The sequence below is a fragment of the Fusarium sambucinum genome, chromosome II (assembly GCF_050947815.1).
Source record: "Fusarium sambucinum isolate potato_lamoka chromosome II, whole genome shotgun sequence".
NCBI classification, from domain to species: Eukaryota; Fungi; Ascomycota; class Sordariomycetes; order Hypocreales; family Nectriaceae; genus Fusarium; species Fusarium sambucinum.
The window spans coordinates 1713002-1739007 of NC_139293.1; the positions used below are offsets into that span (position 1 = coordinate 1713002).

Sequence of the window (26006 nt, forward strand, 5' to 3'; positions counted from 1 at the left end):
GAACAAGAAAAATGATGCATTGAACACGACAGTACATTGCACACTGCTCATGTCGTTTCTCCTTACGATGTCGCCTCTGGACATACATCTATCCATGCTCCAACACAAAGTCCTAGAATTGTCTACTCCTATCCATTGTATGAGACATGGACGTGATCCCTGTGTTACTGTCAGCTTCAAAGTCCAACCGATGGAATTGATGGTCACTTACCAGTGGTTCTGGGTCAAGCCGTCTCGCTTCTCCATGGTTCGCCAGTTCTCCCACTTCTTCTCCGTCTTGTCGACAGACGTAGTCCAGATCTTTTGACCCCAAATGACATACTTAAGATTGAGAGCACTGCGGTTCTTCATGCACCACTCGGCAATCTCCTTTCCGGAGAGTGTAGCAGACTACCATGTTGTCAGTAATTCGGGAACTGCATCGCTAATCATGAGCTTAACTTACGCCGCCGGCATCAGAACACATAAAGTCAGTCGCGAGACCACAGCAATGGTCCGAACTTCCAGGACAAGAGCAATCTCTCTTGCATCCAATCTCCCTAATTCTTCCAGGGAACGCAGCAACAACCTTCTTGGCCGCGTTGACAGAAACCGCCTTACAGGCTCCCACAGTTGGGATCTTAGGTGCAGAGTATCCTCCAAAGCCAGTGGCGGATGAGGAGCAGCACTTCATCTGCGATGGGCCGGGACACTGATTAGATGCTGAAGTGCCGGAACAGTCGGACGCCCAGCGGCAGTTTCCAGAGGAACACTTGGGCTTAGAACAACATTTGATGTTAGCTGCGTCGGCAGGACATGCGCCAGAGATGGAAGTGCCGCCGGCGGAACTGCAGGCTGCGTCGGCGATACAGACGCCTGCAATGCCGTTGGGGCCGTAGCAGGGTTCGTTGGGTGCGGCGAGAGATGGGGATGAGAAGAGAAGGTTGAGAAGAATGGGGATGGTTGTGTAGCGCATTGTGGCGGTTGATATGTTATCAGGATTGCTTGAGTGTCTTGTTGTGTGATTTCTTGAGAATCGGTTGAAGAGGATATGAGGTTCTTGGTCATTTATATAGTATTTCCTGCCCCATCTTCCTCGGCCAGTTCAGCCTAGGATCATCATAAATTTCGTGCATTTAAACAGAGACTATTCAGTCTCATGTTGATCATCGTTGTGTAACACCTCTTCTGAGTGAGGGCATCATGCCACTGTCGTGCTGTTCCGGTTTGCATCTTCATTTTAGGCAGGTGTCTCATTAAATATGCACATTTTCTTTCTTCTTTCCAGCTGAGCTGCACTGTTTCTCGTACAAGAAGGTAAGAACCTTGTTTTGAGCCTAGTTTTCGCATTCGATCTTCTTCAGCTCTTCTCAATTCGAGAGTCCGCGGAATGCTTCCGTGACCTATCCCTACAGAGGAACTCGGCGTTTTGAGCTGCTGATTGGTTGACCGGGTCTTCGCAATGCGACAGCCCGGACGATCAACCGTTGACGATCATGCTTGGCTATAGATTGTACGGCCTCGACTAGATTCGATTCCGGGATTTGCAGTGATACTAACTTGTTTGTGTTGACCGAGTCATAACTGCAACTGCCGCTTCCAGTCTCGATGTTGTTGCACAAGGCTAGGACCTACGGGGGTTTGACCATGTTAAGCTTAGATATAGCGCGGAGACTCCGACACAATGTGCAAATGCTGTGAATATTACTGGACACTTTCATAGTAAGACCTGATGTTTCAAGGATAATCGAGACATAGTGACGTCTATATCGGTGTTTGAAACCCATAGTCAAGCCTCTCTTGTTGACTTCCTATTTTCGTAATTCGTAATTGTTTCTGCATGTATCTGACCATTCCTGCCCCTTAACTAATGTCTTGCCAGTGGTTGTATTCCACGTCATATCAAGTAATCTGTGAAACGTCGATCCACTTGGAGGTGGAGGTTATCTTTTTCATCGAGCCCTATACAGACTTCATGTGCAGAATAGGAGATAGGGCAAGTCAATTAAAGTCACGACGACACAAATAACAAATGAACAAAAGTTGCCAATGAATCATACCCTCCTAAGCCTCGTATTTATGTCTAAACCTTTTCCACGCCCTACAATCTGTCTTCTTGTTTCTTCTCTTGGCTGTCACTGCCTTCAGAGATTCCAATTCCCCCGCCGGCCTCCATGGACTCGGTCCTTCTAGGCTCCTCACCATCCAAGAGCACATTCGGAGCGTAGGGGATCTTGCCCTCGTCGCGACGGTCGGGAGGGATGATAATGTTGTACCAACGGGGGCCGAGGACTCCAAGTCCAATGATGACCAGGCAGATATGAGCAAGTCCAAATCCAAGAATATGGAGAGGATCATCGCGAAGCTCGTGGAAGGCAGGGTAAGCGAAACCGTAAATGATGGCGAGGACAGGCGCGGAGATGAAGCGCAGGAGAATAGGCCAGAAAGCGGGGATACTCCAGTTCTTTCCGGTTGCGACAATAACGTTAAGATCTCTTCGAAGCTGCTGGCCCTGTTATGTCAAGTTAGCAATTGAAGAGGACAATGTGAGGGAGAATCTTACAGAGTAGAAGGCCATATACCAGAAGCGCCTAACAAAAACATTGCTAAAGAGCTTTGAGAGAACAGAGCTCTTGCCAATAGTTCGACGAACAAATCCTCTTTCGGGACCGAAGCTAAGAGCGGGAGGAATGTCGTCAGGTGTCTTGCCAATAATACAAGAAACGATAGAACAGATAATGAAGATGCCAAAGCCTACTCCGGCACCAGCCTCAGCTTGAACAGCGTGAGCAACAGCGACACCAAGAACCATGCCGCCGAAGTATCCAAAGTTCCAGATAAAGAAAGCAGGCTTTCCAACCTGGCCAGCAACATCTCTCCAGCGGTAAAAGGTAGTGGAGAAAGCGCATTCGGAAAAGACGACAAAGACTAGAGCGACATCATTGATCCAACGGTCAACACCAGTGAGAAGAGCATAACCAAACTGAGTACAGTAAGGCAGAGAAATGAGGAACGAGATGATGACAAGGCCTGTTACCACCCACTCACGGCGAATCCTGGGTTTGGTATCCATGACAAGTGTGACAACAGCGTCGAGCATGGCGAAAGCCGAACTGTATCCAAGAACCACGAGCGTGAAGAACAGAGCAAAAGCCCAGAACGAAGAACCAGGAAGTTGTGTAATAGCCGTGGGGAGCGTCAAGAAACCGATGGTGAAAGAACCGATTCTCTCGCCAGGAACAGGCATCATATTCAAAAACCCAACGACACCAAAGGCGGCAAAAGCAGCGAATCCTTCGAAGAGAACGTTGCTGCCAACAATAAGGCAAGAGTCCATAACAGCGTTGGAGTGTTTCTGGTTATAAGATGCATAGGAGCTGAAGTAGCCGAAACCAACACCTGTCGAGAAGAAAACCTGACCTGCTGCAGTCTGCCAGATCTCGCCAGAAGCTAGCTTGTCACCATTCCACTCGCCAAAGTATAGCTTAATGCCCCGACCAGCGTTCTCAAGGGATACAGAGCGACCGACGAGAATAATGGTCAGAATAACGGGCAGTCCCATGGTAAAGTAGACGACACGACCGGTCTGGCCAATACCTCGGAAAATGGAAACCCAGACGAGGAACCAAATAAACGCAGTCCACCCAACAGTCTCGCCGATGAGAGCAGTACCAGGATACTGGACATAATCTTGAACACTGTTGGAAGTCTTGTTACCAGGGATCGGATCGACATTCTGGACCACGTCTTGGTAGTAGTACTCCTCGGCGCGACCCTCCCACGGAAGAGGGCTCTGGAACGAGTTTCGGAAGTAAATCATGATCCAGGACAAATTGACGACGAAATAAGGAGTGACCATGAAGCCGATGTACAGCAAACTAAAGCCCAGACCTTTGAGACGGTGGTTGATGTTGTTGAAAGCGACGACAGAGCCTCCACGATAGGCTTGACCGATGCTGACTTCGAGGATAAGGGCTGGGATAGCAATGAGGAAGACACACATGAGATACGGGATGAACCATTGGAGACCGTTATTGTTGTAAACCTGGGAAGGGTATCGAATCAGATTTCCCATACCGGCGCAACCACCCATTGCTGCGAGCAAGAAGGACGCCCTCGAGCCCCATTGATCACGTCCATCTTCGGATTTCGAAGGTGGAGGAGAAAGCCATTTGCCAACCTTTTGGAGAAACGGAGGGACTCCCATGATGGCGTATTCAGAAGGAAGAAGTGATCGAGTGTCAAGTTTCCCGTGTAAATGGGCTGAGGGAAAGAGACGGTATGTCTATCGCATGAGAAGTTCTCGAAAGATGTTTTATGAGAAAACCAAGAAGCTCAAGACATTGAAGAGATGCATACATGAGTGGAAAGACTCTTCTTTTTATTACAGATAATTACTGGTTAACCAACATTTGGGGACGAGCCCATGTCTTGGCTCTTTTACAAGGAGTGGGAGGAGGGATCAGTATCACCCCACTCAGCTACAGAAAGCGAAGCATAACGGAGACTTTGTGGACAAGATCGACTTGGCTTTCTCCGTTTGCTCGAGTCTGTGTGACGAGTGAGAGCAAAAACTCTGCGAATCCAAGGGAACCTCGACTCCGCTGCCAAGAGGACCGGAGACTTGGCATGTTGGCTCCCCGGCTGAAGGAACTTGGCAGGCGTTGCTTACACGATGTACTCTGTTTCTTTCAAGGGAGTCAAGCCTCTGAAATGGCAATTAGTTGTTGTTAGGTTGACCCAACTCTTGCTACTTGATGATGTGTTGATAGTCTTGTATAGTGGAGGTTAGTTGCTGATGCGATGTAGGTTGGAGAATTAATTAAGCATAACTTTAAAAACTACCAACCCACCAGCTTAACCCAAATTTATTTAACCTTGGACCTTTTGACTTTTTAAGAGTTTATTCCCGCTCTTTATCTGCTTGGGTAACGGGTGCGCCATATAACAGGGGTTCAGTTGCCTTTTTTCTTGGCATAACATCAGTGGATAATACGGCAGCCGGGGGACTATTCCCTTGGCCGACGCAAGATAAGACGAGAGCAAGACAAAGCTCCAGCTCTGATCGCTTGTGCCAAGATGATACATGTGTAGCAAGTCGCAGGGCTGTACGTCACTAGAAAGAACAGAAGTTTACGATAATTAAGTACTAAACGAGGCTCTGAGAAACGTCATTTATGGTGTTGACTGGTTGGAACTGAAGGAACCCCTATGTCTCTCTTCTCAGGGATCTTTTACATGGTTGTCATTCTCTTGTTCAGAGATTGAATAATACCCATAGTTTTAAAGATGATTCAAGTGGAGGATTTCCACTTGAGCTACGACTATTATCTTGTCTGTCAAACGAATTAGATTAAATATGCCAGAACAAGCTTAATTTGCGTTATTGATACTTCACCAGACCATGAAATCCATCAGCCAGCCATATTACGACGGAGGATTCCAATGCCAAGCCTACCGCCCAATTTATCACACACAGCATGATCATGACGTTGTTTTCACTACCAGGCACCCAAATTCTTACAACTGTGATTGACTGGAAAGACCATGTTTTTGCCAAGGATTATCGAGCGTGGGGTAAAGGTAGCATGGGCTGCTGTTCCATTGCAAACAGACTTCGGTGCTCCCGAGCTGACGGTCCCAATGTAACTATCTTCTGCAGCATCTTCCTGGGCACAGAGTACAAGCCGAATAAACAGAAACTGAGTTGCAAAACAGATCATGCCATCGCCAAGTTGTTGGACGGGGAGTTCTCAACGCCTCGTCTTGGCTATGGAGTCTTGGATGGAGACACTATCGATGGCGTGATAACTATGATCAACTCCCCGAATCATGAAACATAATTTTACTAATGAACTCAAGGCTCCATCTGATGGGTCGTTCCAGACTCGGATCAGAAATTTCGAGGAAACTGAGTAGCTGCTTGGCGGAGCAAGATACTTTAAGACGATCTTTCTACATGCCTCACGGCTTCAAGAGCCATCTATAACGGCACATGGCGAATAAATCCTTCCCAGTAGTCTCATGATAGAGAAGGGAATATGATGCCTGGTTTAATTCTGTAGACAAGATTCTCAAAAGTTTTACATTTCTGACTTTCGACCATAAACCATATGCCTACACATCAGTTAGCAAAATCCAATATGCAAGAAATGAAAACATACACAACAAAGTAGGGCAGAGATCTAGGATCTCTAAATGCTCTCCTCATCTCATTGACCAGGGCAGTGACTTCCTCAACTGGCCAGCCCAATATCTCGCCGATTGGAAAGACAGCAAAACCATCGATAGACTGCTCAATGAAAGCACCATTATATAAACCAACTTGCTTCAGCTTCTTACCTTGAGCCCAGCCTCCGATGGGGACTTTCCATGACTTGGATACCAGATCTGTAAAGCCTGATTCGCGCATGTATTCTTCCTGGCGCCCATCTCTGGCAATCTCAAAAGTTCGACCAGTCTTGCGACCGCATTCAAAGAAGAGTTGATACCATTTTCGGAAAACATGATCCTTGTTGTCATGTACTTCGGGATTCTCGCTGCGTGTTTCGATGTCGATTTCAAGGCTTTCAACCCAGCCGCCTGGCCGTACGTGGGTGTAAGCTTGATAAAAGAGCTTCTGCCAGTCGTCAATGGCACCGTAAAGATAGCGGAGATGAATGAAGTCGAAGTCATTCGGTTCAAACGTCCAGTCAAGTTGGGCGTCATCAATCTGGAATATGCAGTTTGGCGGTACAAACGCTGGCTGAACTGCTGAGATATCGATGCCGATTACTTCGGCGGAAGGGTACTCGTCTGCCATGTCACTAATACAATTAACGCTTCACGATTGTATCGAGGGTCTGTAGGCGTGGGCAGACATACCTAGCCCACGTTCCAGTACCAGTGCCAACATCAAGGATTTTCTAGCCCTGGTCAACTTTATATCTTATAGTTTGCCTTGGCGGTTTTATACCTGGGGGTTCTCGCCGATGGGAGACTGATGGAGTTGGTTGTCCAGAAGAAGGAGAGTGCAATGGTGCCTAGAGATATTATAGGTTATTACGTGATTGTGTGAAGTTGCGGTAGAAAGGGGAATTACAATATATCTTGTCCCTCTTGAAAGTGGTCATCTGTGGGCGCCCTAAATATACATGTGAGCATCTGATCGTTGATAGGTTTCAATTCAAACTGACCAATAGTCAGTGGTCTTGGATTGTTGAAAAGGTCGACCGTTGATATGTCTATACTCAAAGATGCTGGATGTAATAGACGCTGTTGAACTGCGGAGACTGTCGTATTAATCAGCGTTGCCTTTTGTATCGACTAGGGACGATAGAAGAAGGATTCGATTAGTATTAGCCATAACTTACCTATCACTATCCATAGACTCATCGGCATCGTGTACGCTGCTCACTACTTGAGGGTCCTGTCGGATGACGATGAGCTGTGCACAATCATGATACCTGCAACCTGGGAGGGTCCTTCGCAAAAGGCTCCAATTTCTGGAAGAGACTCACGAACTCAATGGGATCCATATCAGAAGATCGCAGAATTTTTGTCCCCGATCTTGTGTATCTTGTTCCACGGTGGCTCTAGCTAGAGCGTGTTCCCTCGTAAACAAATGTTTCTTGAAGCTCAAGATCCAAGAACATAGGTAAAGTGAAGAATACACTGATGTTTGTAAATGGAGAGATGAGACGAGATACCAAATATAGTAGTCAACCGAAGATCACGGTCAAAGAGAATCAGAATAAGCGAGGGGTTACGAACTTGGAAGGTGCTACAAATGTTGCAAAGGCGCCACATCTAATTGATCATCATAAGTGAGCAAACAGCAAATAGCGAAAGTATGTGGCATGCAACCTGGATCGAAATACGGCGTTCTTGGCTACTGTTGATCCCCCCAACGGGTCTACCAAATAGTACTAGATATCCTCATGTTTGCTTTCGTAGCGAAACGCCAAGTGTTGAACATATTCTTCAGTCCTAGTTCTCAAGAACACTTGATCTAAACTGTCCATGATCGCCATAACCCCTGTTTTTTCGTATCTAGTCTGTTTCTTATGCTCAATAGTAGCAAAGATGGTCTCAATCATACTGTGGACCTCAGATTTTCTTCTTCATCGAAGTATCTAAAATGAGGAGCCGTTCTTGTGTGCTTGAGGCCAACGTCCCAATCTTGCATCAGAAGGATGGATCCGCAGGGAACTCCAAGTTTCCCATATAATGTATGTCATTCACAATTTCTACTACTCACTAATGCTAATTCTAATGCTCATTTCAACTCATAATCCAACGTCAAAGACAGTGGTATCTCCTCAGTGCAATCTACAACACTTCAAAAACCATGCATGATAAAGATTTCTAACGCCCTGGTCCCTTCTTTTAGTCTGCATCTAGAGCTCGCGGTGTCGGCTGGACTCTCCAGTAATGCTTTCCTCATACTCAGTCAAGCGCAGCGCCTCCTCCACGTCGTTAACAAAGTGCCTGTCGCCGGCCATCTCCACGATACCGCTGCTTGACATCAGACGCCATACGGGATGGTCTTTGCGGGCTGGGCAGCGAGAGAAGTAGACGCGCACACCTCGTTCGGTATAGTTGCGAACAATCTCTGCCAAAACCTGGGTGCCTGAACCATCCATGGAAGTTACACCGTGAATGTCAAAGATGACATTTCGGTTCATGTCGGCGTGACGAAGTCGAGGCAGAGCAGGGTGCGCCTTTGAGGTGCCGTAGAGCTCCAGTCGGCGAAGTCGAGACTTGAGTTCTCCTGTGTTGGCAAATGTCAAAGGCTCTGGAATCTTGACGATAAGGCATCCCTCAACGAACTCCAGGCTTGCCTTGTCACCCTCGGCGTTCTCAAATCGGTTGGTTCCAGGGATTCGGCCCAGAATCTGAATTCGTGGTCGCGTACTATGCTTGATGACCATGAGCATCGAGATTCCAACACCAAACGCCATGCCAAGTGTGAGAGAGTAGAACATGGTCGCCAGGAAAATAACTGCCATAAGACCCAGTTCAGTCCAGCCACGAATCTTCAGGAAGAAGCTAATGTCGTGGGGCGCCTCTTCTATCAGCGAGTATGCCACGACAGAAATCATGGATGAAAGGACGGGTTTCTTTGCAGGGTTAGCTTACGCGACAATGTTCGGTGCATCTGTGACTTACTGGCAGATAGTAAAAGTATGGAAGGAGGAAGAAAATCGAGAGCAAAGAGATGATACTCAGAAACATGGAACTGGCGGGACTCTTACCACCGGTGCTCTTATTCACCTTGCTTCGACCGTATCCGCCAAACGCTGGCAAGCTCATGAAGCAACCGCCAACCATATTGGCAATACCGAGCGCAATCATCTCTCGGTTAGCGCTCAATTGGATTCCCTGGATGGTCTCACTTGAACCCAGACTTTTGGCAGCGACAGAAGACTCGAAGAATCCGAGAAGCGCAATCAGGAAAGAAGTCGACATGGCACTTCGAATGTGCGGCATGTGCTGCAGCTTGAAAGGCCACTGGAAAGCAAGCAACTGACCATTGGCAGCCTTGACTGTTCCGAGAATTTCGACACCCTGGTTCTCCCAGTTCAGTCGCCAGCAGAGAATTGCAGATACGACGACGACAACGAATCGATCAGGGACATACGCGACACCAGGGTACCTGGGCTGAAGTCGGTTTTTGAGTTCACTAAATCCATGGGTCAATGTTGTGCGCAAAATAGCCTTAAAGCGCCACTTACCGGCAAATCATGATAACACAGAAGCTAATTCCGGCAATTGCAAATGTCAATCCATGCGCCTTGTCGACATTGCCGATGATGAATCTGATCTTTTCTACGGGGCTTCCATGGCTGACGCCCGCCTTGTCAGCCAACTCAGCGAGTCCTAATTCAGGAATCAGCTGGTCAACGGCAATGACGAAACCAATCGCACTGATGAAGCCGCGCAGAAAAGGCTTGCTGAGCACGCTGTCCATGAAACCTAGTCGCGCAAGTCCAGCAATGACAACCATCGCGCCCGCCATACCTGCGACAATACCGCAGATCTGCGCATGAAGCATATCATTGTCTTCGTCTTCTCCAGAGCCAACGTTCTGCTTGACAACAGTACCAACAAGAAGTGAACCTGCAGCTTCTGGGCCGACAACCATCTGAGGGCAAGATCCGAGTAAAGCGTAGATGAACGGGTTGAAAACGAAAGCGTAGAGACCGTGAATTGGAGGGACGTGAGCGAGGTTCGCAGCAAGAGACAGGGCCATCGGTAGATAGAACGAGGCCATAGTGACGGCTGCGATAATATCGCCTCGAAGGTATGAGACTTTGTACTGGCGCATCCAGTTCAGGCAGGGAATATAGTATGCCATATACCTGTCAAAAAGTCAGTAGGCCATTCGACGGCTATTCGACATTGGTAGCTCTTACATAAAAGCTGTGTCCTCAATCCCGGCTTGCTCAGCTAGCATACTGCTGTGACCCATTGTCTTGGTTCGCATCCTCTTTTTCAACCACTTCTTCCAATCGTCATGACCCACGATGGTCGTAATGGCATTGTCAAGTACAGGAATGTGCGTTCCCGATCCTGCGGTCTCGCTGCCATCCTCGTCGGTACTCCTCATTGTCAATGTCGGGCTCATGGGCCGTGGACTGAAAGTGCCATGGCTGCAGACACCTGGGTGGGCAGGATGAACGCTGCCTCGACGCTGGCTTGGACGGTCGTTATTCCCATCCATCAGAGGTGTAGATTCATTGGCGAAGATCTCGTCTATGGTAGACCCATGGGGATGTCCGGGCGACTCTGTCGATGAATCATTTTGGTTTCGGCTAACAGTTTGACGAAGAGTGCTTGGCTGAGCAGGACGATGGTCCGTCGAAGAATTTGTTCGGTCGTTGGAGGGTCGATTCGCCATGATTGCGAAAATCGATCTGATGGCAGCGTATAGTCGTTTGGTAAAGTCGACTCGGTCAGTTTGTGTTTTTGAATACTTCTTCTATGAGGCTATTTGTAGCAATCTATATTTGAGCTCGTTTTACGAGGGTTTCCAGCTTGCGATGGCGCAGAATGCAGTCGACGATCGTCGGCAAAAAGATGCCGGCTTGGAGTTCGACAAGTACACAGACGATAAAGAGCAATGCATGGAATTGGGAAGGTGAGACTCTCGGAAGCTGACTGTCATAAGATCAAGAAGAAAGAGAAATAAGAGAAAAGACTGAGTACATAGGTAGGTTAAAGACAAAAGAACCAAAAATTCATGTCTCGCTAAAGCTTCCCAAGGTAGGAGGAGTACTAAACCCGTTCCAAGGGTACCATCTTATGCCGTCAATCGGTCTGGTCCCTTGACTCGCTGTGCGTAATGATCAGGCAGTTTCTCATCCCTGCTGGCCCCCCATTTTCAGATCGAGTCGCAGCTTTTAACCCAATCATGATCAACCGTTGCGAAATGCCACCCACGCAATGGCTATAGGATGCCCATCTTTGACCGCTTACAGGGGGGACCCTTCAGTAACATCAGAGCAGTAGCCTCCAGGTGACTTCAAAGCTCTGGCGGGGTGACTACAACCACCACAAGGAATGTCAGCGAATGGCCAACCTCGTGTTGTTCAGTGATCCCTGCAACAGCACGGACTATAACTACTAAGGTAGCGAGTGGTCGAGATGGACCCGACTTTGGCCGTGAAATAAACAACTTCAAAGTTCATGATCATTTGTAATCGGCCCCGAATAGCTGACCCGTCGATGAGACAACAACTCAGTTTGAAGTTCTTGAGAGATGAATGGTAAATGGTTTCACCGATATGTATTTTCAGTAGTCTCAGTATTGCTAAAAAAAAAAAAAAAAAAATGAACAAATTTTTATGCTTTCAAATTCAGTATTCTCGCTCATCAGGAAATCATATCTCCAACCAACTGGTAGATCCCATCGAGATCTGTTGTTGTTACATAATTAATAACCCAGCGCCTATTATGCATTGGCCGTTCTAGACCTGCTCGTTGACGAACAGGCCAGCCATGCCCTGGCCTGTGCCGATACACATGCTTGTCAGAAGCATCTTCTTCTTCTGCCGCCTGCACTCAGACAGACCCGTCACAATCTGCCTGGCACCAGTAGCACCTAGGGGGTGACCCAGGGCAATAGCTCCTCCACGGGGGTTCATCTTTTCTGATGTGAGACCAAGCTTGTCCTGGCAGTAAACGGCCATGGAGGCAAAGGCCTCGTTAATCTCAACGATATCAATATCATCCAGGGAGATGTTGTGCTGGGCGAGAAGCTTGGGGATGGCGATGCTGGGACCAATACCCATGATGCGAGGGGCAAGACCAGCAACGGTAGATCCGACATACTTGGCCAAGATGGGCTGGCCCAGCTTGATGGCAGTAGATCGCTTCATCAACAACACGGCAGCAGCTCCGTCGGTGAGCTGGCTGGCGTTACCACCGGTTGTGGCTCCACCCCATTGAGGGAAGGCGGCGCGAATCTTGGAGAGGCTCTCAGCAGTGGTGCCTGGTCGGATACCCTCATCCTGGGTAAGAGTGACCTCCTTCTCCTGGCCGTCGGGGCCCTTGACCTTGGTGGTGATGGGCGCGATCTCATCGGCGAACCAACCAGCCTTTTGCGCAGCCTCGGCCTTCTGGAAACTACCAGCAGCAAACTTGTCCATCACGTCACGGGTGACGCCAAAGTCCTTGCTAACGTTCTCGCTTGTCCAACCCATGGGCTGCGTACAGTCGAGAGCCTCCTGACTCTTTGATGTAACGGCCTCGTCGAAGGGCTTGTCGAGCGCGTCGCCACCGATGGTCATCTGTTCGGCGCCCATGGCAATACCGACCTCGATGGAGCCATTGGAGATGGAGTGGGCGATATCGGCGGTAGCCTTGAGACCGGAGGAGCAGAATCGGTTGATGGAGGAGGCACCGGCGGTGTTGGGGAAACCAGCGGCGAGAGCAGAGGCGCGAACCTTGTAGGCAGCCTTGGCATCAGAGACCTGAAAGAATGTCAGTAAGCGCTCGTTCTATCATGACAGGAATCGCAACGCACGTTTCCAAGGCAAATATCCTCAACAAGGGCAGGGTCAAGGTTTGATCGTTCTCGGACTTCCTTCAGGATAGCATAGAGCATGTATTCAAGCGATGTGTCCTTGAAGCCACCCTTCTTGGCCTTTGTGAGTGGTGTTCGCACGGCGAGGGTGATAACAATATCGTCGGGGTTCTTGGACTGGCTGTTTTATCGTTGTCAGTTTGTTTACATTGCATCGGTTGTCAACCGTGGCAACTCACATGCTGTTAAGCGCTGACCCAGGGGCCAGGTGCTTGATGATAGAGCCAATACGTTCAGCAGCCATTGTGTATGTGTATGTGTATATTATTCAAAAGAATTATGTTGCAGATCAAGTGAAAGACTGAAGCGACAGCGCAATTGACATTAAAATAGGAGAAAAGATGCCGAGGCGAAGTTCATCATGGGAGGGGTCTGGGGTTAAACTCCAACGGAAGCCGCAACGGTACTTACAGCGGCGCATCGAAATGTGTGGGGTTAAGCCGAGGTAGCGTCTTGAATAACCACTTCCCGAGGTTCCGGGGTGATTATCTATTCTATGGGGCAGAGATTGCTGACTTAGCATCTTTGATATCGATAAACGATAACATTCCAGGGCCACCAACAAACAATCACCAAGTGACCTTTTGCAGACTCAAAAAGAGCAACATTAATTACCGAGACCGGAACAACCCAAGAGTTTAACTCTTCATATATCCTCTTTCCAGTCATTCACAGCAGCAATAAATTCAGTTACAATTTTGACTTCATTGCTTCATATCCTTTTCCAACCACCTTGTGTCACTCGGCTTCATTAATCACACAATCACCTTACTTGCCAGTGATATCTACTGAGTAGCAGAAACGTTAATCTCCAAGCTTAAGGATACAAAAATAAATAGCCTAGGATATACGGTCTAAGTAGCCTAAACTTGCCTATCAACTTCGTCTTTTATAGTTCTCACAGCCAACCTTTATCGTGCCCTGATGACTGGTTTCGAGAATTGACAATCGTGGTGCTTGGAATGCATCACAAAGTTAGATCAGAGCGTCTTTTTCGGGCTTTGACGGTCAGTCAAGAATGTTTATTTTTACACGACAACAGTCTTTAGCTCTTAGGTTACCCTGTAGCCTTGCGAGATAGGCTGTTGATTCAACAATTCTGGACAAGAGCAAGTGCCACTATATTGGATGCCATCTCAATTGGATGTCCAACTGACAACCCCTGAGGATGTGACAAATAAATACACCAACCTGGTGCAGAGCCCGTTGCGTTGCTGGATCAGCCACATGACCGAGAAAGCCCACAAACTCAGAAGCAGGACCTGGGCGGCGTGGTATATGTTCCTGGATCACAGATATGATCCAATAGCAGCCATGAGATATTCAGGACGGCTTCTCGGAAGTCCCTAGCGTGTGATTGTCTGGACCCTTGATAAGATGTGCCTCTTCCTCATCCGGCCATGAAAGAGCCAACGGGCCGGATGGCTTCATACCATACCCATTTTCGGCGTTTTGCCACAAGCCATCTATACAAACTAAGTTATGTGAAATCTTGGGACTGAGAAGGATTTGAAGAGGACGGGTGTTCCAACTGTCTGGCTCTTATATGTTCAGGCATTCACCCCAGTATTCTCTGAGACCGAGTTTCGTTAAAATGTTAATCGGCCAATTCATTCATTACCTTCTCTTACACTACGCACAAGTGTGAAACAACGTTATTTACTATCTCGTGTCTTTACAAGCAGACTGATTCTATCACTATAGCTTCCTACCACCAGAGCGCAACAACATCAGAGATCGATTGGACAGATATCAGTCACATCGAGCGAATATAAGTAGCTCCTGTTGCTGCAAATAGCTCCCAACTAATATCCTGAATTCTATTACTACCAATACGCGGAACCAGTTTCACAAATACGTTCATTATGGCTCTTTCGAAACATCTCCTATCTCTCCTACTAGCCAGTCTCGCATCCGCTACCCGTGATCCCAAGCGAGGACTTTGCTACGTCCACAACAAACAAGAACCACAAGACGACAAGATATGGGTCCAGGACGGCGGCGACATCACTTGGTATTATAACTACGAAGACCAGCCCTCGCTCGTATACAACGACATTCCTCAAGAAAAGTTCGAATTTGTGCCTATGATGTGGGGAGTCGGATCTGATACCAGCGACACAACCTTTCTCCAGAATGTCAAGGGCCTCATAAATGACGGGATCAACATCACTCATGTCTTAGGATTCAACGAACCAAATGCCGGAAACGAAGTTGGTGGTAGTCACATCAAGCCAAAGGATGCTGCTCAAGCTTGGGTTGCTAACTTTGAACCACTGGGTGAGATGGGCATAAAGCTTGGTCTCCCTGCTTGCACCGGTGGATGGGATGGTATGCCATGGCTGAGGCAGTTTATTGGAAACTGCACCGAGATCAAGAGTCAAGGTGGTTCTAAGAAGAATTGTACATGGGACTTTCTACCTGTGCATTGGTATGACAACTTCGAGGGTCTAGCATCTCACATCGGTGAACGCCTAGCCGAGTATGTATCATCGCGTTGGTCGCCATTGAACTCAACTAACGAATCTTTAGATGGCCCAATACTTCCATATGGGTTACGGAATACGCCTATGCTCATCAAGATCCCAAGCCTACGGACTCGTTCTTCAAACAGACTATCAAGTGGTTCGACGAGTCAGAATTCATTGGTCGATACACTTACTTCGGAGCGTTCCGATCTGATGTTTCCAACGTTGGCCCCAATGCTGCATTCCTTTCTAGCAGTGGCTCTCTTACGACTATCGGAGCGCAATATCTGGGACTTAACTCCACAGGCGAAAACAGTGCATCGCACTCAAAAGTCAGCCTTCCCAGTGTCGGGCTTCTGGCGTTGATAATGGCTGTGTTTGTTAAGATAGTCTTCTAGCGTAATCAAGAAGTCGATCTCCATTCTTCGCTACATAAATCTCTTTGGCATATTTTTTCACCAAGGATAGCATAGACTCATAGTTTGAGATGCAGTTTCACTACATGGATAGATATTTATCAGAAACAAAGCGTGAATATGTCGTGGTTTGTATGTTGAAGACAATAAGTGGACAATCAATTTGAATACAAACTTCACAGAGGAATATGGAATTTAAGAAGAAGCAATTCATTTCGCGCCAGCCATTTATGTGCTGGACAACGGGATATCTATACCCTTTATGAGGGCCAACAATGTAACTGAAAAAAAGCACAAGTGATATCAACATAACATCTTTGCAGTGGCATATAGAAATTCATCATGCTCCTTCCACTCGCCAAGATCTCTCCAAATAGAGAGTCTTCAAATCCCCCATCTATCATTACTTTTTAGATTATCCTCCCCATAGTATTTATGCTCATAACTATGTAATTCATAAGATTAAGCCTCGGTGGCAGCAAGGCCTTGAGGCACAATATGTCGTTCAGATGGTCCGCGAGAGGTATCGCGCTTTCCAAGAGACTCGCCAGTGTCCTTGCGAGAGAAGGAGGCCCAGGTCTTGAAGCTGGAGAAAGACATGGTTCGACCAAGTCTACCAGCATCGTCTCCACCCTGACCCCAAACACCACGTCGGACAGGAGCATCCTCGAGGAGGTGGAAGTGTCGCTTGGTCATCTTCCAAAGCTCGATACCAGCAATAAAGACAACAGTGAAGCCGACGGCCAGAGCCCACTCCCAAGTGATGCCAGTGTGCTTGAAGAACTTGTGGTTCAGGACAGGGATGTAGACGACAGGGAACACAGATAGACCGCCGATAACGACGGACCAGAAGAGGAAGCGGTTGGAGTAGATGTCCTTGAAGACGGGGAATCGGCTGTCGTCATCAGGGTTGAGGCGGAAGACGGAGCGGCGAAGACTCTTGAACTCCCAGGCAGAGATGAGGATGAGCCAAGTGAGTTCAGCAAATGTAGCGGCGCGAGCCTTGAAAACGGGGATACAAGCCTCAGAGTATCGCTGGTTGCACTCATTGCCCAGGTTTCCACCGTTGGCGCCGTAAATGATAATGACGAAAGTGCACATGGTGCAAGCACCCATGATGATACCATAGACAATCATGTCAACAATGATCTGGTTGGTAAAGACACCACGTTTCTTGTCCTGAGGAGGCTTGCGCATGATATCCTGAGCACCCTGCTCACGACCCAGTCCGAAGGCAGGGAAGGAGGAAGTAGCCATGTTGATCCAGATAATTTGCAGAGGCGACACGGGGAAGACAGAGAACCCGCTGTCGTCGACAAAGGCAAGACCACAGACCAGAAGAATAACTTCACCGACGTTGGAGGTAAGAAGATGGAGGACAAACTTCTGGATGTTGTCAAACATGCGACGACCTTCACGGATAGCAGAGACAATGGAGTTGAACTTGTCATCGGTGAGCACGATCTTGGAAGCAGACTTGGCAACATCAGAACCAGAACCCATAGCAATACCGACGTCAGCGCGAGATAGAGAGGGGGCGTCGTTGACACCATCACCAGTCATGGCCATGAAGGCACCTCGTCGACGAAGAGCGTCGATCATGCGAGTCTTGGTGTCGGGAGCACAACGAGCGATAACCAGGGGAAGTTCCTCGAGAGCGTCAATCTCCTCGTCAGTCATGCGATCAAAGTCAGTTGCCTTCTGGACAATAGACTTGGCGACGTGGTCAGGCAGAATACCCATGTTCTTGGGAATAATGCCAACTTCCTTAGCAATGGCCTTGGCAGTTTCGGGATGGTCACCAGTAAGCATGTGAACACGGATACCAGCGTTAGAACACTCGGCAATAGAAGGCTTGGTTTCGCGACGAGGGGGATCATAAATTCCAGCAAGACCAAGAAGAATGAGACCCTTTTCAACTTCAGTACGGAGCTTCTCATCTTCGGCGGGCGAAGAGGCCTGCTTGGCAGTGAAACGACCATCCCAAGGGCGGTAAGCGATAGCGAGAACACGTTGACCCTGAGAAGCAAGGTTGTTCATTTGAGTGAGGACAGACTCCTTAAGTTCTTCGGTCATGGGTTGTTGGTCGGCTCCAGTGCCAGCGTAGTCGCAAAGGTCCAGAACACGCTCGACAGCACCCTTGGTAAAGACCATGGAGTTCTGAGTATCGATAATAGATCCGCTGGCTCCCTCGGGGGCATCGTAGATGACAGACATGCGCTTGATGGAGCTGTCGAAGGGAAATTCGGCGGTCTGCTTCCAGCCTTGGCCTTCAAGAGTCTTCTTGCCAGAGTTGAAGCGGTGAGTAAAGACCTGAAGAGCAATCTCGGTGGGTTCACCAGTAACCTGCCACTTCTCTTCCTCGTCGTCGTAGCGGACTGTAGCCAAGTTGCAAAGAGCAGAAGAGAGCAAGAAAGCGTTGAGTTCGTCAGTCATTTCACACTCGACCTCAGGCTCGGGCCGCTTGGCAGGGGTATTGTTGTTCTGGTTCAGCTTCTCATCGGGCACATCAAACTTGAGCACGGCAGCACTACGCTCGCGGTCGTAGTCACGAGGAGCAGCGGGCTCTTCGGGCTCAGAATCATTCTGCTTGGAGTAGGTGACTCTGCCCTTTGTTGGGTCGTTGGGGCTCTGAGAGTCGCGGACAGTGTAGATGTGGGAAGAAGGGATCCAGGCCTTGCGAACAATCATAGCACCCTCTGTCAGAGTACCAGTCTTGTCGGAGCAAATGTTTGTGACTCCTCCGAGAGCCTCGAGAGCAGAAAGATCACGCACAACGACGTTGGCCTTTCGCATGACAGTGACTGCAACGACCATGGTAATGGTCAAGACAGCGACCAGGGACTCGGGGATTATGGCGATACCCAGAGAAGTAGCGTAAATGATGACCTCGTTCTTCATATCAAACTTGTTGACAGCGAACACAACAATGGCGAGAATGATGGCACAGCCAAAGAGAACGTAGGCGAGGGCAGAGAGCTTTCGCTGCAGAGGAGTTCCCTCAGTAAGACCCAGGAACTTGCCAATGACATCGTAGGTACGCTTAGAAGCACCAACGAAAGGCTGCTTCTTTCCATACTTCTTGTAGTTCATAGAGCGGCCAGCCTTGCGCGTCTTCTTGGATGTAGATGCGGCAATCTTGCCGACCTCAGTGGACATACCAGTGGAAGTGACAATACCACGACCACGACCCTTTCGGACAACGGTGGTGGCATAGGCCATGTTGACACGATCACCAATGCCGATCTCAGATTCATCCTGGACCAGCTTCTCAGTGCCAGGAGCAGTAATATTGTTATCGGTGATCTTTTCGACGGGGATGGATTCGCCAGTGAGCTGACCTTCCTCGCAGGCAAGGTTCATGGCTTCGAAGAGACGGAGATCGGCAGGAACAGTGTCGCCCATCTTCAGAAGAACGATGTCTCCGGGAACGACTTCGGGGCTATTGAATTGGTTAGATTTGAGGCGTAGAATGTTTGCTGTTGGAAGTACTTACTTGGAAATGACTTGGGTCTTTCCGTCACGGAGAACCATGGCACTGGGAGAGGACAGAGCTCTGAGAGCATCCATGCGCTTCTCAGCGCGGTACTCTTGCCAGAAACCAATTGTGACGTTAAGAACGATAACAAAGACAAGCACACCACCTTCGATGTAGTCCTTGATACCAAAACTGAGGGCCATAGCAAATGCGAGAACCTGTTGCGAATTAGTATGGCCAATTGCACGGGTGAGATGAAAGAACTTACAATGATCATGGCATTGAGCAATTGCTTGGTCAAGATACTATACCAAGGTATAGTGCCTCCGACGTCGAGCTCATTCTTTGGGTATTTTTCCTGGGCTTCAGCTACTTGTTGGCTTGTAAGACCCTTGTCGATGCTGGTACCAAGAGCTTCGGCCGCCTCCTCGACAGTGAGGAGGAACGGGTGCTTGGGGTACTCTGCCGCCATGGTCGATCAATTGGAGAGGACGATGACCTGGAAAGGAGTGAAGGTGAAGGGGAATAAAGCTAGAACCTTTGGTTTGTGTTCCTTATGCTTTGTATTAATGTGTAAGGGTCGATCTATGAGTGGTGTTGTTGATGGTGGGATGCTTTAGTTATCGAGGTACACAAGAGAATCCATAAACTACTTGAGTGTCATAGATGATCTTGTATATCAAATTATCTATTAAACAAAGATTGAGGTTAATGGGATGTGATGTAGGTGGAAAGCGTATCGGTAGTCGAGATGCTTTCAACAGGTTGTGGTTGATAACTCTAAACTTGATGAACAAACAAACATCTTTGTGGGGTGCGGGGGAGAGGGAGGTCATATATACTTTTGAAATCTTGAAATTGGACCGACCGTCATAAGTAGTATTGACCAAGTTGTTTGCTCATTCTCAAGCTCTTTGGCTCGGAGCGGAACTGAATCGTTGCCATGCTCGGGGTTTCTTGGCGTTGGTAAGTTAGTGTACCTGTGTATGGACGGTTGAGATACGCCACAATTTAGTTAGAGTTGGTGTTTCTCCACCTGCACACTCCCTGGAAATGCGGCCCTACCAACCCCTGTAGATAACCACCTGGAAAGATGTTGAGCCTCTGAATTACAGCAGGCATCTAGCGCAGCCAGGCGATTATTGCATGGAACCGACGACCTGCCTGGGCACTGTATTCTTCGGTTGTCTCCGGCCTTAGTAGGTAGCCCGGCTAAGCAAACTACCTGATAAATAGAGTCGCCTCTTAAACAACTGCCGTTCTTACATGAAGCAAGCCTCATAGTAATAGTATAAGATAACTATCAAGAATCTTCGCCTAATATCTTCTGAAGCAGTCGGTGCGTTTCTTCTCGATTCTACCCATGATCAAGATCCTAGTCATTTTACCAATAAAACCTTCGAAGCGAACAGAAAGGTACCTCGTAACTATGATGGATGGTGGTTAAAAACACAATCGTGAGACTGCCTGGTGGTGCGCACAGTGGATATCTTGGTGTCTTGGCAGCTTGGCGTTCCGTGCAAGCGTAAACATGCAACCAGACAAGACAGAAAGAGAATATTTGCACCGAGATTGTGAGGTCATTGGGTGTGTGACGGACTATTACATGGTAGCTGCGGTCATGGATGTTCTTTTTCTCTTGCTATTGCTATGCACGAGGACATTGCATCGGCATTGCCCTTGTCGTCTTTTGTATTTGCCGTTGAAGCAGCCATCCATCATCCCGTTTAACAAGTATCGTCGTGGGAAGGGGTATAACCGTTGAACATGCCAATGTGTGCAAATGTTAAATGTAAAAAACAGATCATAGTGAATGATTCGGCATTCCACCACCGTCCAAGAAAAAAGGGACCTGCCAAGTACTCTTCGGCACGGTACTGCACTCGCCGAAACAGAAGAAAAAAAGTCAACTGTTCAAGCCTTTCAAGGTTCAGCTTGGTTCATCACATCTTGGCGTGATAACTTCAAAGAGAAACAGGTCGTCTTGGCGGCTCTTGGCGCTTGAGCAATGACGCGTATCCAATCGATTCTCGGAGGTTTAAGGAAAAGATACGCCGAGGTTACTTCTCTTCCATGTTTCCATGTTCCCACCAGTTTGTTTATGTTCTGATAGTTTCTTTGCTGGGTATCTCTGCATCTTGCAGCGTGGGATTCCTGCATCTGATGCCATGGTATTGAAAGGGAGGGAGACAACTCTTTTCTGGAACAAGTTTAGGTCGCACATTCTTCAAGTCTTAATGATTGGTTTATTGGCATGTCTGCAGGGGATCGCCACTCTTGGCCCACAGTGACCCCAATAACCTTGCGCTTATGCTGCTTAAACTTCTGGGCACTGGCTACGCTTGCAAAAGAAGCTTATCGGCTACTCAAAATCAACATACCACCTGATCCACCCTGCTGTGGTACCACTGTCCAATAGTGTGAGCAAGTGTGATCTTGGCAAGACTGTGTGTTTAACGACAGGTTCCTTTCTCTTGTTGTCTCTTTGCCCACTTCCCATAAACACCATGTAATGCAGCATCCCGAACATGGATTTATCCTCAAGACTGGGATAGAAATTCTCACGTGATTATTTCAATCACAACATATCAAACCGTACAGCCTTTCGGCCACTCCGAATCTCTCCGAATACGCCTCAGCCTGCGCCTTCCGCGTTAACTCCGCTCCCTTGATGCCAAGACAAACATCGTACGAGTCACGTGCTCCGCTGCGGGGACCCACCCTCCGCTCCGTCCGTTGAGGCTTGGCACAGCCGGCTTCAAACCTCCGCCGATGTATTTTGTTTGTCTCCGAATGCTGGGTAGAAGCATCTCCGAAACCTAGTCTCCGGTTGTGCAACTTCTCGGTGAGAGTAAGCAAAAAAAATCCTTGCCAAGCGTCCAGCGATATGTTTGATCCCATGCAGCAGTGTTGACCGAGATTACCCAACATGCAAGCGGCCAGAAGCCGAGATACTTAGTCTACCAATAAATGTTGAGATCAATGGCGTATCCAAACACAAGATGCAAGAAAAAGCAAAGCCGAATTAACGAATCTCCGACTCGCTGAGTAGGGAGGCACTTCATCAACGTGGCTTGCGTTGTGTATCGCGAATAATTACCCCAGACCCCACGTTTTCCCCGGCCAACACTCGTTATGAGACATTGAACACTGTGTAGTATCTATAGACAGAAAAGACTAAGAAAACGGTCGCTGATCGGTGCAGGAAATAGTAAATGAGACAAGACCACTCTGTATACACCCGCTACAATGAGTTGTTCAACGTTGTAAATTTATCGGCGGCTACAGCGATAGATCAACCCATCTGATGTACATCTTAACCTCAAGTATATAAGAATCAGATTCAGGTGATATTGAAAGTAGATCAGATATGGAAATAATCGTCCGGCTAGTACTCTGTATTGCCTGCCAAGTCCCATACCCGTTGAGATTACCTTTACTTGGCCTGTAGGCTGCAAACAAGGTTGAGGGGGCTTTGACGCGCAATGACAGAAACACCCTATAGAGTGTGACAATCACTGCCCCCTACAGGAATATCACATGAGCTTTTGCAGAAATCCATTAAGCATGGACAAATTCGACCTGGAAATCTCAACGGCCTCGGGAGTCAGTAACTCAAACCTAGGAATGAATTAGCCACACCGTTACTCCGTACTTACTCTATCTTCAATAACCGATACCCCATCAATATGGATTGGGCATCAATCGTGTTCGGTTGTTTCACCGTCTAACATTGTCTTTCGTGGTATTCGCTAATTCATCACACATACTAGCTCCATGCGTCTCTACCATTCCAGCAATAATAAGCATATTCAACATAAAACTACTTAGTCATAGCTACTTAGGATCATAATTTTACCAGAGCTAGTCCACCGCTAATTTCCTTTCTCATACCAAATACCAACACAATTGCCTGCAACCAAGGTTATGTGGACCTCTCTTGAACCTCACCCTAGCAAGCCAAGAGCCCAGCCTCGACTAACCATTATTATCCATATCCCACTAAGTAAATGGACCAAAAAAGAAACTCTCTTGGCGACAACGTGCTTTCCGACTTGGCTACATCTGCCAGCCCGCCTTGGTAGCTTACCCCGGATCAACATCGCACAAGCTCTGCCAAGTTCGCCCAGCCACTATCTCTTACATGCAGTGCATGTTATTCATGATCTGGCGTCTGGGCAATATGGATCTTACAGTTGATATCATGAATTTTCGGTTAAAGTATACGAAAGGGAAGTAAGAACAACTCAAACCTCCAAATGCCAAGCCTCATCAAAACAACAACCACCGTTCCACGGGTAGCATTGCACAGAAGCATATCGGAACTATATATGAAACCCCACAGTTTGCAGTTTAAAATCTCATTTTGGATCCCTGCTCGGACATAGATTTCCTGAATTTCTAGACGTGGATGCTTCGAACGACATCTTACATCAAGATCTTTCTCCCACTCCCACAACTATGTACTTTCTCAGCTCCCCGAGCAACATTGGCCCATCTAGCCATGTTTCTCGCTACCCCACTCTTGCTTAATGGGTTCATACTCGAGATATCGTGCTTGGGTACATCTTCGACACTCAAGGCAAGACTAGCAGCTGCATATGCGGCAGCCTTTGCATTGATAAGAAATGCTTCCTTGTTGATATTCTTGATATCGTCACAAGCAGTATGATAGCAAACATCTTGCGGTGGACCGGCACCAGTAAAGATACCAGATGAGGGAATTCCCAATTCGAGAAAGCCTATATAATCAGATGAACTTCCGAAAGGTCTATCATGCTGTGTTAGCAAAGATGTAGAGTGGCATTGAATCAAATTCAAACTTACGCGTATTCAGCTGGATATCCATGCTGAGCCAAGTACTCGTAGAGATACTGAGCGCCAGCTTTATGAGCGTCCGAGTCGGAATATACAATGTAGTAGGGTTGCGGAGAGGCGATCATATCGTAGTTGTAGTAGAATCGAATCTTGCTCGCCTCCTCCTTAGATAAATTCGACACGTAATATGTCGACCCAATCATTCCGCTCTCCTCTGCTCCCCAAAAGGCGAACCTGAGTTTGTTCTTGAAAGTTTTGTGCTTGATTGCCTCAGCGATGCTGAGCAAGGCAGCAACACCACTTCCGTTGTCGTTGATACCAGGGCCCTCTTGAACAGAGTCAAGATGAGCACCTAGCATAACAATGTTATCAGGATCGCCTTCCTTGGTGTCTGAGATAATCTGCCACGTCTCGCGCTTTTCGTTCAAGACATCGATGGTCAAGTTGATTTCCAAAGTTTCACCATCCTTGAGTCGTTCTGCCCAGGCATTGCCTTGGTCATATGTAATAACGCCAACAGGCGCAAGTTTACCAATATTTTCAGCGCCGAGGGAGCCGGAGCCAGCTGTTTGAGCGGGATTGTCGTTGAAAACAATGGCCGCTGAAGCGCCGTTTTCCTTTGCGAGTTTGAGTTTGTTGATGAAATGGCATTTACCGCGCTTGATTAAAGCGATCTTTCCCTTAACATCAATAACTTTCCATTGGTCTTCGAAACAGCCCGAACCACGTTCGTCGTCGATGGGGATCAAAACCAGGGGAGCAGTTACGCCCCCGGGCAGTGGAGTAGCATGATTATATTGTAGGGATACTGCATCGATGTTCTCTCCTTCAGGGCCTGTCACAGCAATCTTGCGAGTCTGGGAAAAGAGATGGGTGAAAGGCTGAACAGAGATATCGAACTGGTCTCCTTGGCTCAAGTGTTCATGAACAAAATCAAAAGACGCTTTGTAGCCAGGAATCCCAAAAGCTCGGCTATTGTTGTTGTCGAGAGCAATGTTATATAACTTCTGGAGAGAACTATCAAGGCTAGATAAAGTCAGCTTTCTATCCGTAGCTGGGGATATCGGAAGATTCTTACTCTTTCTTTTTGATACTATCTGCAGCTTGCTGGGGGGAGAGACGCTTGTATGCACAGGTTCCATTAGCCCATAGTGCTAGAGACAGGACAATGTAGGTAAGTTTCATGTTTGTCAAACTGCCTCATGTATGATTTGTTCGGGGAAAGCAAATGGTAGTTGCTGCTCTTAAATAGATTATTGAAAGAGTCCTCGTCAGCCTAATCCTTTGGAAATAGCCGCCGTGTTAGTTCTCACTGTGGGTTAGCTACACAATCCTTTAGATCGATGCGCTTGCTAAGCCACATATATATGCTATCTGTACAACATATAATTACATGGACGTCTCAATGCTGGATGGCTCTGTCGGATAAATAGTCACGATCCTTTTTGATGTTACGGCTAAGAGGCAATTGGAAGGCGCAGCCACACTATAGAACCGAGCTGACCATTTAGGATTACCGAAACAGAACGATCCTGAGGCTAAATGGTTAATTTGGCACCATGGATCGGATTGTCGTAATTGCAACCTCCACTATCAGGCCCAAGCTGAGAGTCCGAGATAGGATCCGAGCTGCCCTATCAAGTTGCGCGACAACGTAAAATGTTAAAATGAACACAAAGTAGAAGCTCCTCATAGATGGCAGGCAGTTCCAATAATTATGTAATAAAGGAAATCAAAGTCGAAAGCATATGCCGACTTGGGCTTTGGGACAAATCAAA

General features: G+C 47.7%; 8 protein-coding genes across 8 annotated transcripts; 1 reads left to right on the top strand and 7 right to left on the bottom strand.

The window, feature by feature from the left end:
- Nucleotides 1–128: 128 nt before the first annotated feature.
- On the bottom strand, nt 129–955 carry FSST1_007361 (uncharacterized protein; the record flags this gene model as incomplete). Its single annotated transcript, XM_083224137.1, has 3 exons — nt 129–159; nt 212–390; nt 446–955. The coding sequence occupies 3 exons, from the start codon at nt 953–955 to the stop codon at nt 129–131; spliced, it is 720 nt and encodes a 239-aa protein (XP_083083322.1).
- Nucleotides 956–2080: 1125 nt separating this feature from the next.
- FSST1_007362 (sodium:neurotransmitter symporter family protein) lies at nt 2081–4186 on the bottom strand (the record flags this gene model as incomplete). The annotated part of the gene is made up of 2 exons (XM_083224138.1): nt 2081–2491; nt 2543–4186. 2 exons carry the CDS (start codon nt 4184–4186, stop codon nt 2081–2083), a joined length of 2055 nt encoding a protein of 684 aa, XP_083083323.1.
- Nucleotides 4187–6062: 1876 nt separating this feature from the next.
- Nucleotides 6063–7496, bottom strand: FSST1_007363 (uncharacterized protein; the record flags this gene model as incomplete). Its single annotated transcript, XM_083224140.1, has 8 exons — nt 6063–6096; nt 6144–6785; nt 6844–6884; nt 6935–7001; nt 7061–7102; nt 7155–7250; nt 7332–7405; nt 7479–7496. The coding sequence occupies 8 exons, from the start codon at nt 7494–7496 to the stop codon at nt 6063–6065; spliced, it is 1014 nt and encodes a 337-aa protein (XP_083083324.1).
- Nucleotides 7497–8357: 861 nt separating this feature from the next.
- On the bottom strand, nt 8358–10861 carry FSST1_007364 (sulfate transporter family-domain-containing protein; the record flags this gene model as incomplete). The annotated part of the gene is made up of 4 exons (XM_083224141.1): nt 8358–9080; nt 9130–9643; nt 9696–10322; nt 10377–10861. 4 exons carry the CDS (start codon nt 10859–10861, stop codon nt 8358–8360), a joined length of 2349 nt encoding a protein of 782 aa, XP_083083325.1.
- Nucleotides 10862–11930: 1069 nt separating this feature from the next.
- Nucleotides 11931–13292, bottom strand: FSST1_007365 (Thiolase, N-terminal domain-containing protein; the record flags this gene model as incomplete). The annotated part of the gene is made up of 3 exons (XM_083224142.1): nt 11931–12935; nt 12989–13169; nt 13228–13292. The coding sequence occupies 3 exons, from the start codon at nt 13290–13292 to the stop codon at nt 11931–11933; spliced, it is 1251 nt and encodes a 416-aa protein (XP_083083326.1).
- Nucleotides 13293–14913: 1621 nt separating this feature from the next.
- FSST1_007366 (glycoside hydrolase family protein) lies at nt 14914–15914 on the top strand (the record flags this gene model as incomplete). Its single annotated transcript, XM_083224143.1, has 2 exons — nt 14914–15530; nt 15581–15914. 2 exons carry the CDS (start codon nt 14914–14916, stop codon nt 15912–15914), a joined length of 951 nt encoding a protein of 316 aa, XP_083083327.1.
- A 480-nt stretch (nt 15915–16394) lies between these two features.
- Nucleotides 16395–19882, bottom strand: FSST1_007367 (uncharacterized protein; the record flags this gene model as incomplete). Its single annotated transcript, XM_083224144.1, has 3 exons — nt 16395–19374; nt 19429–19628; nt 19679–19882. The coding sequence occupies 3 exons, from the start codon at nt 19880–19882 to the stop codon at nt 16395–16397; spliced, it is 3384 nt and encodes a 1127-aa protein (XP_083083328.1).
- Nucleotides 19883–23838: 3956 nt separating this feature from the next.
- On the bottom strand, nt 23839–25413 carry FSST1_007368 (uncharacterized protein; the record flags this gene model as incomplete). The annotated part of the gene is made up of 3 exons (XM_083224145.1): nt 23839–24181; nt 24238–25254; nt 25307–25413. The coding sequence occupies 3 exons, from the start codon at nt 25411–25413 to the stop codon at nt 23839–23841; spliced, it is 1467 nt and encodes a 488-aa protein (XP_083083329.1).
- Between the last annotated feature and the right edge of the window lie 593 nt (nt 25414–26006).